Below are 13,648 nucleotides of genomic sequence, written 5' to 3'. Positions count from 1 at the left end.
GGAACAGCGTTATGCGATTAAATTTTGTGTGCGTTTGAAAAATCGGCATCGGACACTTTTAACATGATACGCGAAGCTTTCCACGATGTAGCAATGTCGAGGGCAAGTGTTTTTCACTGGCATAAAATTTTAAGGAAGGAATGTGGAAGATCTTGAACGTGAGGGAAGACCTTTAATGTCCATCACAGAGACAATGATCAACACAGCAGCGATTATCATCAAGGAGGATCGTAGAATTACAGTATGCCAGCTGCATGTTGTCCTGAATATTTCTGTGGGAAGTGTTCACTCAATCATGGCTGAACATTTGGGACTGAAACATGTTTGCACCCGATGGATTCCCAAACTCTTGACACCAGAGCAAATGCAGCATCGAGTGTATGTGTGCACAGAATGGAAAGAAAGACTGGAACAAGAAGGCAACAACTTCTTAAAACACATCATTACAGCAGATGAAGCTTGGTTGTATCACTATGACCCTTAAATGAAACAACAAAGCAGTGAATGGAAGCATCCGTCTTCACCTACCCCCAAAAAAGCAAAAACTGTAAAATCGGCTGGTAAAGTTATGACCATAATGTTTTTTGACTACGAAGACATCGTTTACCAACACGCTGTAGAACCCGGGAATACTGTAAGCGGTTCATACTATGCGGATGTTTTACGGACAACGGTACAGCACGTCAAAAGGAAGCATCCATTGCTGAAAAATGGCTTCTTATTGCACCACGATAATGCAAGGCCACATATTGCTGGTTGTGTAGCAGATGTTCTGCAGAAGAACTACATAGATATCCTACCACACCCTCCATACAGTCCTGATCATCTTGCACTGTGCGATTTCTGGCTGTTTCCTCAGCTCAAGAAACCACTAAGAGGCCACCATTTCGAAAGTAACAAAGCATGTGTAAAAGCTGTGGAGGCGGTTTTGAAAGATCTTTAAAAAAAAGGACTTTCACTTGTGTTTAAGAAGCAAACGCAGTGTTGGGACAAATGCATCGCCTCTCACAGTAGTTACTTCGAAAAAGGCCATGTAAATGATGACGATTAAAGATAATCTGTTTTCTGTATAAATATAGTCTTATAACTTATTGAACAGCCTACGTACATTCAGCATTCTTTGATATTTCTCATGTTCACATTCAATCACCACACGGATGGCAGTACACCTACACCACTGCCATTCATAGTATAGTCCTAGCTTTCCCCGATTTATGAAATTCTATTCTTGTAAAGAAAACAAGCTTTTTCCTAGCACCTAACTCCAAATCGATTCAAGTGTTATTTGATAATCACATGTCAGCCCATCACATTCACTCCAAACATCTAAAGAGTGCACAATTTTAACATATGACAATGAATGATTCTTTGTATTCAATAAGCTATTTTAAATGCAAACTAGATTCATCTCCTATTGAAACACTATTGTTAATCTTAGACTCTGGTATTTAACTTAATTCAAAGAACTATAATCAATAACTGTTATAGATGGAACATAAATTAAAGGGGTGCTTAAGGGTCAAAGCTGTATAACTGAGAGGAGACCTCCACATAGCCTTTAAAGGAATGCGGAGAACCGACCAGGGCTTCTGACCTAATGTCCAATCCTCACCTTCTCGTGGTGCACCCTGTTGGGTATCTACTTTGATACTGAACGAACGAGGATGGGCTGGCAATTTGGGATTTAGCCGACCAAATTGTATTCTTATTGGTTAAACCAAAATAAAAAATGATGGTACAACATGACAAAATTTCATGCCGGCTGGGGCGTCGCCCGGTTAAACAAGGCCCCCGTTGTTTTCGCCAGGGAACCAGGGCGAACAGCGAAAAGTCAGCTACTGGAACAAATCTGAAAACAAACCCCAACTCAACATCACCAGAGTTAAAGATCGGTACTATCAACGTAAGAAGCCTGAATGGCAAAGAAATGGAGCTAGCTGAGGAATTAGATAAGTACCAGATCGACATAATAGGGGTGACTGAAACAAAAAAGACCAAAACTGGTGACATCTTTCTGAGCAATAAATACAAAATGTTATATTCAGGCAATGACAATCAAGGAAAAGAAGGAGTAGCCATAGTATTCAACACAAAATACGAGGCTAATCTTCTTGAATGGCAGTCAGTCTCAAGTAGAGTAATGTGGGCAAATATGAAAATGGGGAACTGGACAATGAGACTTATTTGTGCCTATGGTCCCACAGAAGGTTCTACTAAGGTAGAAGTGGAGGAATTTTTTGAGGCTTTAGAAAAAGCAACTGACACAATGAAAAAGGAAAAGTTGGTCCTTGTTGGGGATCTAAATAGTAGAGTAGGAAATGATTGTGAGACATACAAAAATATTTTGGGAAAATTTGGAGAAAAGAGCAAAGCTAATAATAATGGCAAATATCTGTTGGATTTCTGCTCTGGACATGGACTGGTTATTACTAACACCATGTTCCAACATAAAAATGTGCACAAATTCACATGGAGAGAAGAGGCTAGGAATAAGAAAAGTCTCATTGACTATGTTATTGTTGATAGTGATGTTTTCTCCCTGGTGCAGGACACCAGAGTGTACAGAGGATTTGAAATTGGAAGTGATCACTATTTAGTCTTGAGCAGGATAAAATTGAATTTCATATTGAAAAGAATAACATGTAAGAAAGTTTTAAAGCGAATAAAAGTTGAGCAGCTCTCAGATGTGAACTGTAGACTAAAATACAGAAATATTATTGAAAAGAAAATGAAAGAGTTTGAGAACAGGAATCAAACCTTGGAGATTCAGTGGCAAACTCTGAAGGAAACATTGATTGATTCTGCCAGAGAGGCATGTGGTGAGGTTGTGTGCAGGGATAAAAAAATTAGAACTCCCTGGTGGACACAGGAAGTCAAAGAGGCAGTGAAGGAAAAGAAGAAAGCATATCAAAAGTTCCTGGCAAATAAGTCAGCTTTTACTCTTACAGAATACAGAGACAAATGTAAGAAAGCTAAACAGTGTGTAAAACTAGCTAAACAAAAGTCATGGGAGGACTTTGGCAAGAATATAGAAAATAAATATCAAGAAGGTGGCAAAATATTCTGGAGGTTGTTGAAGAAGCTTAGGAATGGAGGAAAGAGTGCTGTAAAAGGAATTAGAGATGATAAAGGTGAAATGAATACAGGAGAAAAAGATATCCTTGAAGTATGGAGTAATTACTTTGAAAAACTGCTAAATGAAACAAGCAGTGATGACAGCACAGTGGTAAAAAACACTGACCAGGCATGCAGTCAGGAATACATATCCATACTTGAAGTAGAAAAAGCCATCAAAGGCTTGAAATGTGGAAAGGCAGCAGGAGTAGATGATATTCGACCAGAAATGCTGAAGTATGGTGGTATAAGAGTCTTACAGTGGCTGCACTGCATAGTTCAGAAAGCCTGGACAGGGGGACGAATTCCCGATGATTGGAGTAGAGCTCTCATAGTACCCATATATAAAAAGGGAAATAAAACTGAATGTGAGAATTACAGAGGTATTTCCCTACTGAGTGTTCCTGGCAAGATCTATGCAAGTATACTTGAGAAACGGTTGAGAAAAATTGTGGAAGAAAAGCTTGGTGAAGAACAAGCTGGATTCAGGCCAAATAGAGGCTGTCAGGATCAGATCTTCACTTTACGACAAATAGTCGAGAAAGCATGGGAATATAACAAAGATCTGTATTTAAGTTTTGTCGATTTGGAAAAGGCATATGACAAGGTGCCAAGAGAGAAGCTATTCAATACGCTGCAGTTATATGGTGTCAATGGGGCATTATATCAAGCAATACTTAGTCTTTATTTGAGTTGCAAGTCAGCAGTTAGAATTGAAGGAAGTACAGGAAGATGGTTTAATGTTAAATCTGGTGTGAGACAAGGATGTACATTATCCCCTCTGTTATTCATTATCTATATGGATCACATTATGAAGGAATGTGGTATTCAACCTGATATCAAAATTGGAGATGTTAATGTCAGCTCTTTGCTTTATGCGGATGATGTTATACTTCTAAATAAATCCGCTACAAGTCTGGAAGATTCTCTGACTAAATTGAATAGCTGTTGTAATAGATATGGTATGAAGGTCAGCAATAAAAAGACAAAGACAATGAAAATAGGCAGAATCATTGAAAATGTCAACTGTGTTGTGAATGGAGAACCTGTGGAACAAGTAAAACATTTCAGCTACTTAGGCACAATTTTTACTGAAGATGGTAAACTAAATATAGAAATAGACAACAGAATCAGCAAAGCTGGTATCGTGGGAAATCAATTGAATAAATTCATATGGAATAAGAAAGAAATTAGTCGGAACACTAAATTAGCTGTATACAAGACTGTGTTCAAACCAATTTTAACTTATGGATCTGAGAGCTGGGTCAGAAGTAAAACACTTGACCAAAGACTAGAGACCGCAGATATGAGAGTCCTGAGAAAGATTAGAGGCGTGAACAGATGGCATCAATGGCAATATCATATTAAAAATGAGGATATTAGGAAAGAACTTGACATTGTCAGCATCCAGGAATGCGTTAGCAGAGCTAATCTCAGATGGTATGGTCACTTAAATAGAATGGGAGGGGAAAGATTAGCAAAACAAGTGTTCTCTGCCAGGTTGGCAGGAAAACGACCCAGAGGAAGACCAAGATATAGGTGGATTGATACGGTACAAAGTGCCTTAGACGATAGAAATATAAGATCTGATAATGTTGGAGTCTTGACAAGTAACAGACTGATTTGGAGGAAAATTGTAGATAGGAAGTTAGTAATGATGTAATTTTTTTCATGTAGTACTGTCATATCCTGTACACCCCTTGAGGGTACATGACAGGAATTTGATGATGATGATGATAAATTAAAGATGCCAAGAAATTATATTCTTGGTTTAATCCTTTATTAAGTTGCCCAGTCCTGAAATTACTTAAGGTGCAAACTTTGTTTGCTTACACTTGGATAAAGGATTAAACCAAGAATAGAATTTCTTGGCATCTTTAATTTATAGTATAACCAAGTGGAAAACTTCCAACATTATAGCAGGCAGGTGATAACTCATTTTTGTTTCTTCTAGGAACTCTTTTACATCCTAGCATTCCATGTCACTTCCAAAATAATTTACTTCTTTAACATTCCCTTTTTCCCTCCTAACAGTTGCTAACATCTTTAATCTCAGCACAAGAAAAACTGATATCATGTGCTGATCAAACACATCCATGATAATATGGTCGCATGACATTGTCTCCTTATGTTCCATCATACCCTCTTCTCAAGTTTGTTTGCTTACTCTTCTCTGCGATACCACTCACATGATTCCCCTGTATTGTGCTATGTTTCTGTCTTTACAACCATGTGGACTTCCTCCACTCCTTCTGTGTTAACTTTCTTTTGATTCACTAATACTTCAATCACCTTCACTCATTCCTCTCTATTTGATCTCACTACTTTTGTATTTTCCTGTGATAAGACAGGTCAGAAACATTTATCACATAATCTCACACTGTACTCGATCAATGATTTGGCACTCAACTTGGTAACCCTTCTGGCACCCTCTCTGTCACCACTCTTGCTTATTACTCACAGACATCTTATTTTCAATAACAAATATGCTGCAAACAAAGTACCTCAAATTAAATTCTCTGAACATTGTGGTTCATCTTTGGCTGCTGATATCATTTTATGTTTTTCCTCCATGAGCTACCATAATGTAATAATAAATCACAATAATGTAACTAAAGGTTCAACATAGCAACACAACACCATGCACTCAGTTAAAACCAGCTTATAAAATTAATTTTAAAATTTCACAGAACTGCTAACCATAATATATTTTCTTTATCACAAATACCCTGCAACAACATTCTTTCATTGCAATCAGTGATAGTCTAACCCAGTATGCAAGATTATCACTTTATGTTTAGAGACAAGAAGTGGCTTGAAAAGAATTACGTAAGGCCTCCATAGTAATAGTGTGCTATGGATTTACAACATTTATAGGCAGAGAGAGAGTTGAAGAAGTCAGAACGGTTAACTGAGTTTGGAAAGCAATAGAAAGAGTATATGAAAAGAGCAGGTTGGTGTGGTAAAGACATTCTGAGCCAAAGCGGAGCAAACATTGGAATTCAAGGTTTTGCAATCATCAGCATGGTATATACAAGTGCCACCCTTGTGGCAGAGAAATCTATATAATGATAATTTGAACAGTTGAGGTGGACAGTGGTTGTTAAAGTAGCTAGTTGGGGTTCTGATAAGAGATTTAGATGAAGTGGTGGTACACGGTTTTTTTTTTGGGGGGGGGGATCTTTTATGGTTGGATTTTTGTTGTTTTATATGGTTTTTGTTGGATTTTTTTTTTTTTTTTTGCCTTTTTTTGTAATTTTTTTTAGTCCCACATATCATCAGTAGCAAAACCTATAACACATCAATAATATATGTATGTTCAAGTAGTTGAGAAGAAAGGAATTACTGATATGTTTCTTTAAGGAGCAAAGCAGCAAATGATCTTCTACATCAAAAGCATCTTAGGACCAGTTTATGGTACAAATAAGCCTTTCAGAATTTAATCTGTTAACAAACCTTGGTCTGAGAATTCATATAATTTTAGAATTAAGCATTCATTTCAAATGGAGCTATGATTGATTCACATACCGAATAAACATGACAAGTTAAGATGATATTCAGGTTGAAAGTTTTTCCACTTGGATACACTATAAATTAAAGATGTCAAGAAATTATATTCTTGGTGTAATCCTTTATCCAAGTATAAGCAAACAAAGTTTGCACCTGATGTAACTTCACAACTGGGCAACTCGTATATAAAGGCCAAGGACTTCACATTGCCTGCCTTAGTATCACATTAATGCAAAGCACATATCCTTACAAACATGTATAATGCTATGCAGTTTATGGGAAAGGTTGCTACCCAGACTTTATTAAGTCTCTTCAGGGAGCCAGACCCAGAAGTGATACCAAGGTGTCACACCATATTACTAAAATACTCTGTATTAGATAGATGTTGAAAGTTTTTCCACTTGATTATACTATAAATTAAAGATGCCAAGAAATTATATTCTTGGTTTAATCCTTAAGCAAGTGTAAGCAAACAAAGTTTGTGCATGAAGTAACTTCACAACTGAGCATCTTGTATATAGAGGCCAAAATGACTTCACATCACTTGCCTTAGTAACGCAAAGCACATATCTTTACAGAGATGTATAATGCTATGTGCTTTGTATTATGGGATACTAAGTTAAGTGATGTAAACTCGATGGCCTCTATATACGAGTTGCCCCGTTGTGAAGTTCTTCGAATGCAAACTTTGTTTGCTTACATTTGGATAAAGGATTAAACAAGAATATAATTTCTTGGCATCTTTAATTTATAAGATGATATTCAATTATTACTAAATTAAAGCAGAGCAACAAATAATTAAAAGGGTTATATGTAGCAAGACAATGCATTTCCCTAAATAAAAATTTAGTCGGTTAATTATTGTGGTTATATGCATTCTCTTTGGAATCTCTCCCCCATTTTCATACTACTAGTAAGGCAGTTAGTAAATGTTTTTATTTATTTTTTTTTCCAAAATATTAAAAACTCAAGTATGAAGACATTCAAATTTTTCATTTTCATAAAGAAACTTAACTTCATATATAGTAAAAAGGTTTGAGCTATTTTAACAATATATCACTGTTACAAACATACCCTTTCTATCTCTTGTTGTTCCCAAAATCGCTGATCTTCTACTTTGAATTCCTCATAAATTTTCTGAAGAAGAGGTATTTCTTCAAGTCGTTTTGCTCGTTCGAGATGATCAATCTGAGAGGGAGGGGAAAGCTGTTATATCATTCACTATAACAGAAGTTCCAGATCTATATTTTGAGTTTTTGTGATATAATTAATGAAGCTAAGTTTTCAACTTATAATTATGCAAACCACATTTTGTTTTGGGAAAAAATTGTGTTAAAAGTTCTTTAAACAGAATTACATAATATATGACATTGTTAATAATTTCACCAATAATGAAAGTATTATTTATTATTGAAGATAAAAAAAGAACAGAAATTAATTAAATGAAAATTAACAGTAACCAATTAAGTCATGAAGATGAGAGAGAATTTCAATGCTCATAGTCCTCATAACTAAGAATTTACCTGAGTTAAATTCATTGAATGAATGTAGCTGCCATAATTTCTCAGTTATCAGGACCATGAGCAACCAAATACCGTCAGTAATCTTCATGAATTTGACTGGCCATTTTAACATGATGCATTTACTTCCTTTTATGAAAGCTTGTCATGCCATTCATGATTACACTAAAAATAAACAAGGCAATTAAACTGTAGTATTACATTTCATTATAACAGATGAATACATTAATGAAATGTTATTAATTTCATCAATTTTCAAGTAATTCTTTTACTTTTTCAATAATAAATAATATAATACTACAATGTCTTCAGCAGAAGATGATGGATAGTTAAAATGTATTTTTTTTAAAAGCACCTATCACTATAAAGCAGAGCATTACAAAGAAGCAGTATAATACCCATATACACATGAACATACACATACTGGCCAAGGAATCAGAAACGTTAAATAATGTGTTGGACTTCCTAAAGCCCAAATTACAGTACATACGTGGTTTGGCATAGATTCCACTAGGTGTTGGATTGTATGTACATCTACAACATACTAGGCATTTATCAGACCATCTTTAAGTGGCTCAGGTCTGATGGAAGAGGATTTTGCTCCTGGATCTGTTTTTCTGACATGTCCACTGCAGTCTCAATGAGGTACAGATCTGGATTTTGTGATAGCCAGAGAAGACGGTGGAAGTTGCAGTCAGGCTCATTGAACCACTGCTCAACAATTCTTATGTGATACTAGCACTGTCATCCATGAAACAACTGTCACTTTATTACTATTATTATTAAGTGAGACCTCTAGGGAGTCAGAGGCTCATCGAGGGAGGCCACATACTGCACACTAGCTATCATACTTATTCTTGAATTCATTAACACTGCTTGCACTCACAACATCCAGTGGCAATCCATTCCAATCACACACCACTCTCTGAGAAAAAAAAATCTACCCCTTAAATCTCCAGCTCATCCAATCATCTAATTCTATTTCATTACCCAGATAGTTAAATAGGTTTGCCTGAGATGTATGCATTTATAGAGTGATTGCTTAACAACTTTGTAGTTAAGCAATCTAGAGAGGAAAACCTAGCTCTCACCTCCTTCTTAGCAGCCGCCTTCATTCTCAGCTTCCAAGGATGCCCTCTTGTCCTTTCCCCACACTCCATAAATTGAAAAATTCAATCAATTGAAATCCTGTATGCCCCCTTTCAAAAGATTGTAAGTCTCAATTATATCACTCCCCCCACCTCTTTCTCCTGTTTGCTAGTGTCTGCAGTCTACAAATTCTCAATCTGTCTTCATAATCAGTATTCCAGGTCTTTCTATCCTAATATTATTTTTAACACTTTCCTTTGAGCTCTCTCTGATATATCAGAATCACAACGAAAACCAGGAGTATGCTGTGTTCTGCACCATGGTATCAGTTGTTGGATGGGAAGGATATTGACAGTGCATGGAACGCATTTAAAAAATACTTAAATGTTTCAATATCAGTATGTCTCCCTAGAGGCAAAAGAATAAATAGAGCAGGAGTGAAATGCATGTGTAATCTAATGAAACAAGAGATTCATAAGAAAAAGATGATGTGGAAGGAATGCCATGTGCATAAGGATGGTGTCAGTTATGATAATTATAATCAGCAGACCAGAAGAGTCATAACTGTTGTATGTAAAACTAAGTCTCAGTATGAAAATAAACAAGTTTCTTTTCTTGAAGACTACCCAAAAGAATTCTATCATTATGCTGCAAGTAAAAGAAAGAAAGAATTTGAAAGAATAACTCTACTGAATGTAGATGGTATACAGGTGACTGATACAGAAGCGATTGTTCAACTACTGAGCAGCCATTTATTTATAGTGATAGGTGCTACAAACCTGGTATGTGTAACATTGAACTCACTGCCACCTCTTCACATCATGAGGAAACTTGTGTATGAGGAGGAAGTACTAGAGGTGTTGCACAAACTGAATAAGAATTCCATAATAGGAACTGATGAGATATCAGCACGGATGCTAAAAGTGTGTTCAGCTAAACTAGCTAATCATTGACAAGGCTATATAATTTGAGTCTCAGAACAGGGAAGATTCCATAGAACTGGAAACAATGCATGGTAATCACGTTGCAGAAAGGTGGTGCAAAGACAAATATATCTAACTATTCACCGATCAGTATCTCGGGATTGGTGGTGAAGATTTGGGAAAAGTTGGTTAAGGCTCACATTCAGAAATGGGCTGACAGAGAATCTATACTTTGTAATGAACAGCATGGGTTTACTAAGGGAAGGTCATGTTTTAGCAACTTGCTCACATTCTATAATGTTGCCACTGAATTAGACAAAGGGAATGGATACACCAGAATGCTTTTGGATTTTGCTAAGGCTTTTGATAGAATACAGAACAGTAGACTGTTGTATAAATTGGAGAATATGGGTTTGGATTACAGAATATTAGTGTGGATAAGAGAATGGCTGACTGACAGATATCAAAAAGTCATGTATGGAGGGAGGAATGGGGGGGGGGGGTCTGCAAGATTCAAGGTAATCAGTAGTCTGCCTCAAAGATCAACCCTTAGTCCACTGTTATTCAATTAGTATATTATTGACATTAGGAGGGATTTGACATGCAACATACGGCTATTTGCTGATAATGCAAAGATAAGTAAGGTAAACAGGAGTATTGCAGCATGCAGTACTTGCAGAATGATTTGAATAGTCTGGAAATATGGGCATGTGAAAATGGCTATCAGTTCAATGTTAATAAATGTAAAGTGTGATTTGATATCTAATCACGCTTTAGTGTGATATTAGAAGGAAATGTTGTATTATGCTAGAAGAAACTGACTAGGCTAGGGATCTTGGGGGTTTTAGTAGACAGGAAGTTAAAGTTCATATAGCAAAAATTGTAAATAAAACTCAGAGAATAATAGCAATGCTCAAAAGAACCTTGACATGTAAAGATACGGAAGTAATTTTGCCTCTTTACAAGGCCTTGTTAAGAGCTCACTTGGACTATTCCACGCAGGTCTGGTCTCCTAGTTTTTGTCAAGTTCTAATACAGTAGAAAGAGTGCAAAAGAGAATGTCAAAAATGATATCAAGATTGCGGAATACTGATTATAAAGACAGTGTAATTTGATGCAGTAAAAATTTTTTTTCTTAACTTTGCATCGACTTTTACAGAGGTCACAAACATTGTATATAGAATGAGATTGTAATTTTAACGTTGATTGGTCTGGTTTTTGGAATTTTGTAATTATGAACAGAAATATTTTTGTGATTTGAAAAACCATACAAGTATGTATGTCCTGAAATGGTAGGCATGTTAAGCTGTTCCAATTTGAAAGAAAGAAAGAGCTAAGAAGCCTTATTTGGAAATTGTAAAGTGCCTTCAATTGTTCAAAGCTTAACCTAATGTGTCCCAAGGACAGTGCAACATATAGTGAATAAAATTGTTTGTGTGTGTTCTGGGGGAAACAAAAGTAAACAACTCGAAGGTCACATCTCCCTTTTTGCACGGGAATGCTAGGGGTTCTCAACCCTTATTCCAGAGACCGCAAGAGGGAGTATAAGAAACGACCCAGAAGTATCCAAGGGGCTCTTTATCTAGGTATCCAGAGGTAGCAGGTGGAAGAGTATGCAGCAGCTGTAGCGACGCATGCATAGGTAAAAATAGGGAAGGGAGGAAGGAAGTATGCAGAAAAGCAGAAGGAAAAGAAGCCTCCTCTGGCAGTATCTCGGAATTCAGTATTGCGGGTCCATTCGATGCCCAAAGAGAAGTAGGGAATTGTCTAGGGAGAAGCCGATCCATAACATGCATCATGCCCGGGAATCCTTCAAGATGTAACGCCGCTAAAGGAAAGAAGCCCACATAAAAGTTGAAACCCAGAACGGAAAAGCAGATGGTATTGGTGAGCCATGATCCAATCCCCCCCCCCCAAAAAAATCTTCTACGACGAGACGGAGCTAACAAAAATGAAACCCTCACGAATGATCAGGCCCAGGCCGGAAAAGAAGCCAGTAGAACCAGATAAGAGACGAAAGAGTCAGTTCAGATAATTGTGTCATGAGAAGAACTGTGAGTACACCCTTGAAGTATTTATATATTTGGTGGGACAAATAAAAAGTTAAATCGTGATAATTTGTCCCAGACTAAGAAGCTAAAGAATAGTTGAAATAATTTAGATAGGTAAACTTGTTGGTTGAGATATGTGCATATTGCTTGAACAGACTAATTTTAGAATGCGAACATAGATTCTTATATGATAGCATTGCTGCATGTTTATTATGTATTTACAATGTATGAGATTATAATTCTTACCAGCAGAGGGAATGAAATTATAGATTGGAATAAGATAGTATTGCTGCATGTTTATTATGTATGTACAATGCAGGAGATTATTTCTTAGCAGCAGAATGAATGAAGTTGGTATTTGATATCAGTACTATCAAATTGGTATTTGATATTACTGCTGCGTATTTTAATGTGTGTATATTAATTGAGATTATAATTCATAGCTTTTAATTTTCTGATGAGCCAATTCATTTAAGAAACTGTATTAATGTATCCTAATTTTATAAATATGTTTGTTATGCTAAAGAATGATCTTATTTGCTGATCCTTAATCCAATGCACTGCTCTTAAATAAAATGCAAACCTGTGTGCAAAGTTAAATAGGAGCAGCCACGACTGACAATAAAGCCTGAGATAGATTTAGAGAGATACCAGGTGATCTTAATTACATTTGATATCCATAAAGGAGAATCTTGGTGGCGCAGTCGTAACATTAAATAAATTTTCCAAGATTCTCAAGGTATTAGATAACCTGTGGTAACTTAAGTAAAAGTTTAATGCGTAAGAAATAGAGTAAAAGAGTATAGAGTAAGAAAGAGAGTAACGTATATAAAGAATAGAGAAAGTTAAAACCAAGATAAAGAGAAAGTAAAGATATATAAAGAAATTAAAGTAAAAGTGTAAGATATACAGGAACAAAACCCCCATATTTTACAACAGGTTGAGAATTTTTATGTAGCAGAAACTTCTGAAAGGGTTATACAGAATATATAACCCTTTATATAGATAATATAGATAAATTCTCTTTCAAAAACAAAATGATATGCTACCCAAAGAAATTTCATATTTTTTTAAACTTCAAATTAAAAAAAATAAAAATACTGTATGCTGTACAATATTTCATTAATTTACAGTTGTAAGAGAACAGTATGCTATCTGTATGTCATTGAATCGCTATTCAATTGGGGGAGGAGGGGGGAGCCTACGTTCAACACCAGCTGTGTCTATCACTTTTCTCCTTCCCTCAGGCTGACAATGCAGATTAATGTTCACATCTGTTTACTTTGTAATCAAAAGTTACCAAGTTGACCAAACTACTGGAATTTTCAGGTTAATTTTCATGATACACCATGCACACATTTAGCTTATTATTAAGATTTCAGGAAGATGTATAACTGAGAGGAGACCTCCACATAGCCTTTAAAGGAATGGTGGAGAACCG

At 36.1% G+C, this 13,648-nt stretch overlaps 1 protein-coding gene across 2 annotated transcripts in view; it reads right to left on the bottom strand.

Moving 5' to 3' along the window:
• The window catches only part of eIF3a (eukaryotic translation initiation factor 3 subunit a), a 378,310-nt gene that overhangs the window by 84,242 nt on the left and 280,420 nt on the right, over nt 1-13,648 (bottom strand). For both annotated transcript variants that reach the window (XM_090393079.1, XM_090393080.1), the window contains exon 14: nt 7,699-7,812. In XM_090393079.1, the coding sequence (XP_090249205.1) occupies nt 7,699-7,812 (114 nt within the window). The remainder of the gene's footprint in view (nt 1-7,698; nt 7,813-13,648) is intronic.

This window comes from Typopeltis vanoorti, chromosome 5, assembly GCF_054136105.1.
Source record: "Typopeltis vanoorti isolate ZY-2024b chromosome 5, IOZ_Tvanoo_1.0, whole genome shotgun sequence".
Taxonomy (NCBI): domain Eukaryota; kingdom Metazoa; phylum Arthropoda; class Arachnida; order Uropygi; family Thelyphonidae; genus Typopeltis; species Typopeltis vanoorti.
The sequence above is the reverse complement of the archived record's forward strand: the minus strand, read 5'-3'. Positions and strand labels throughout refer to the sequence as shown.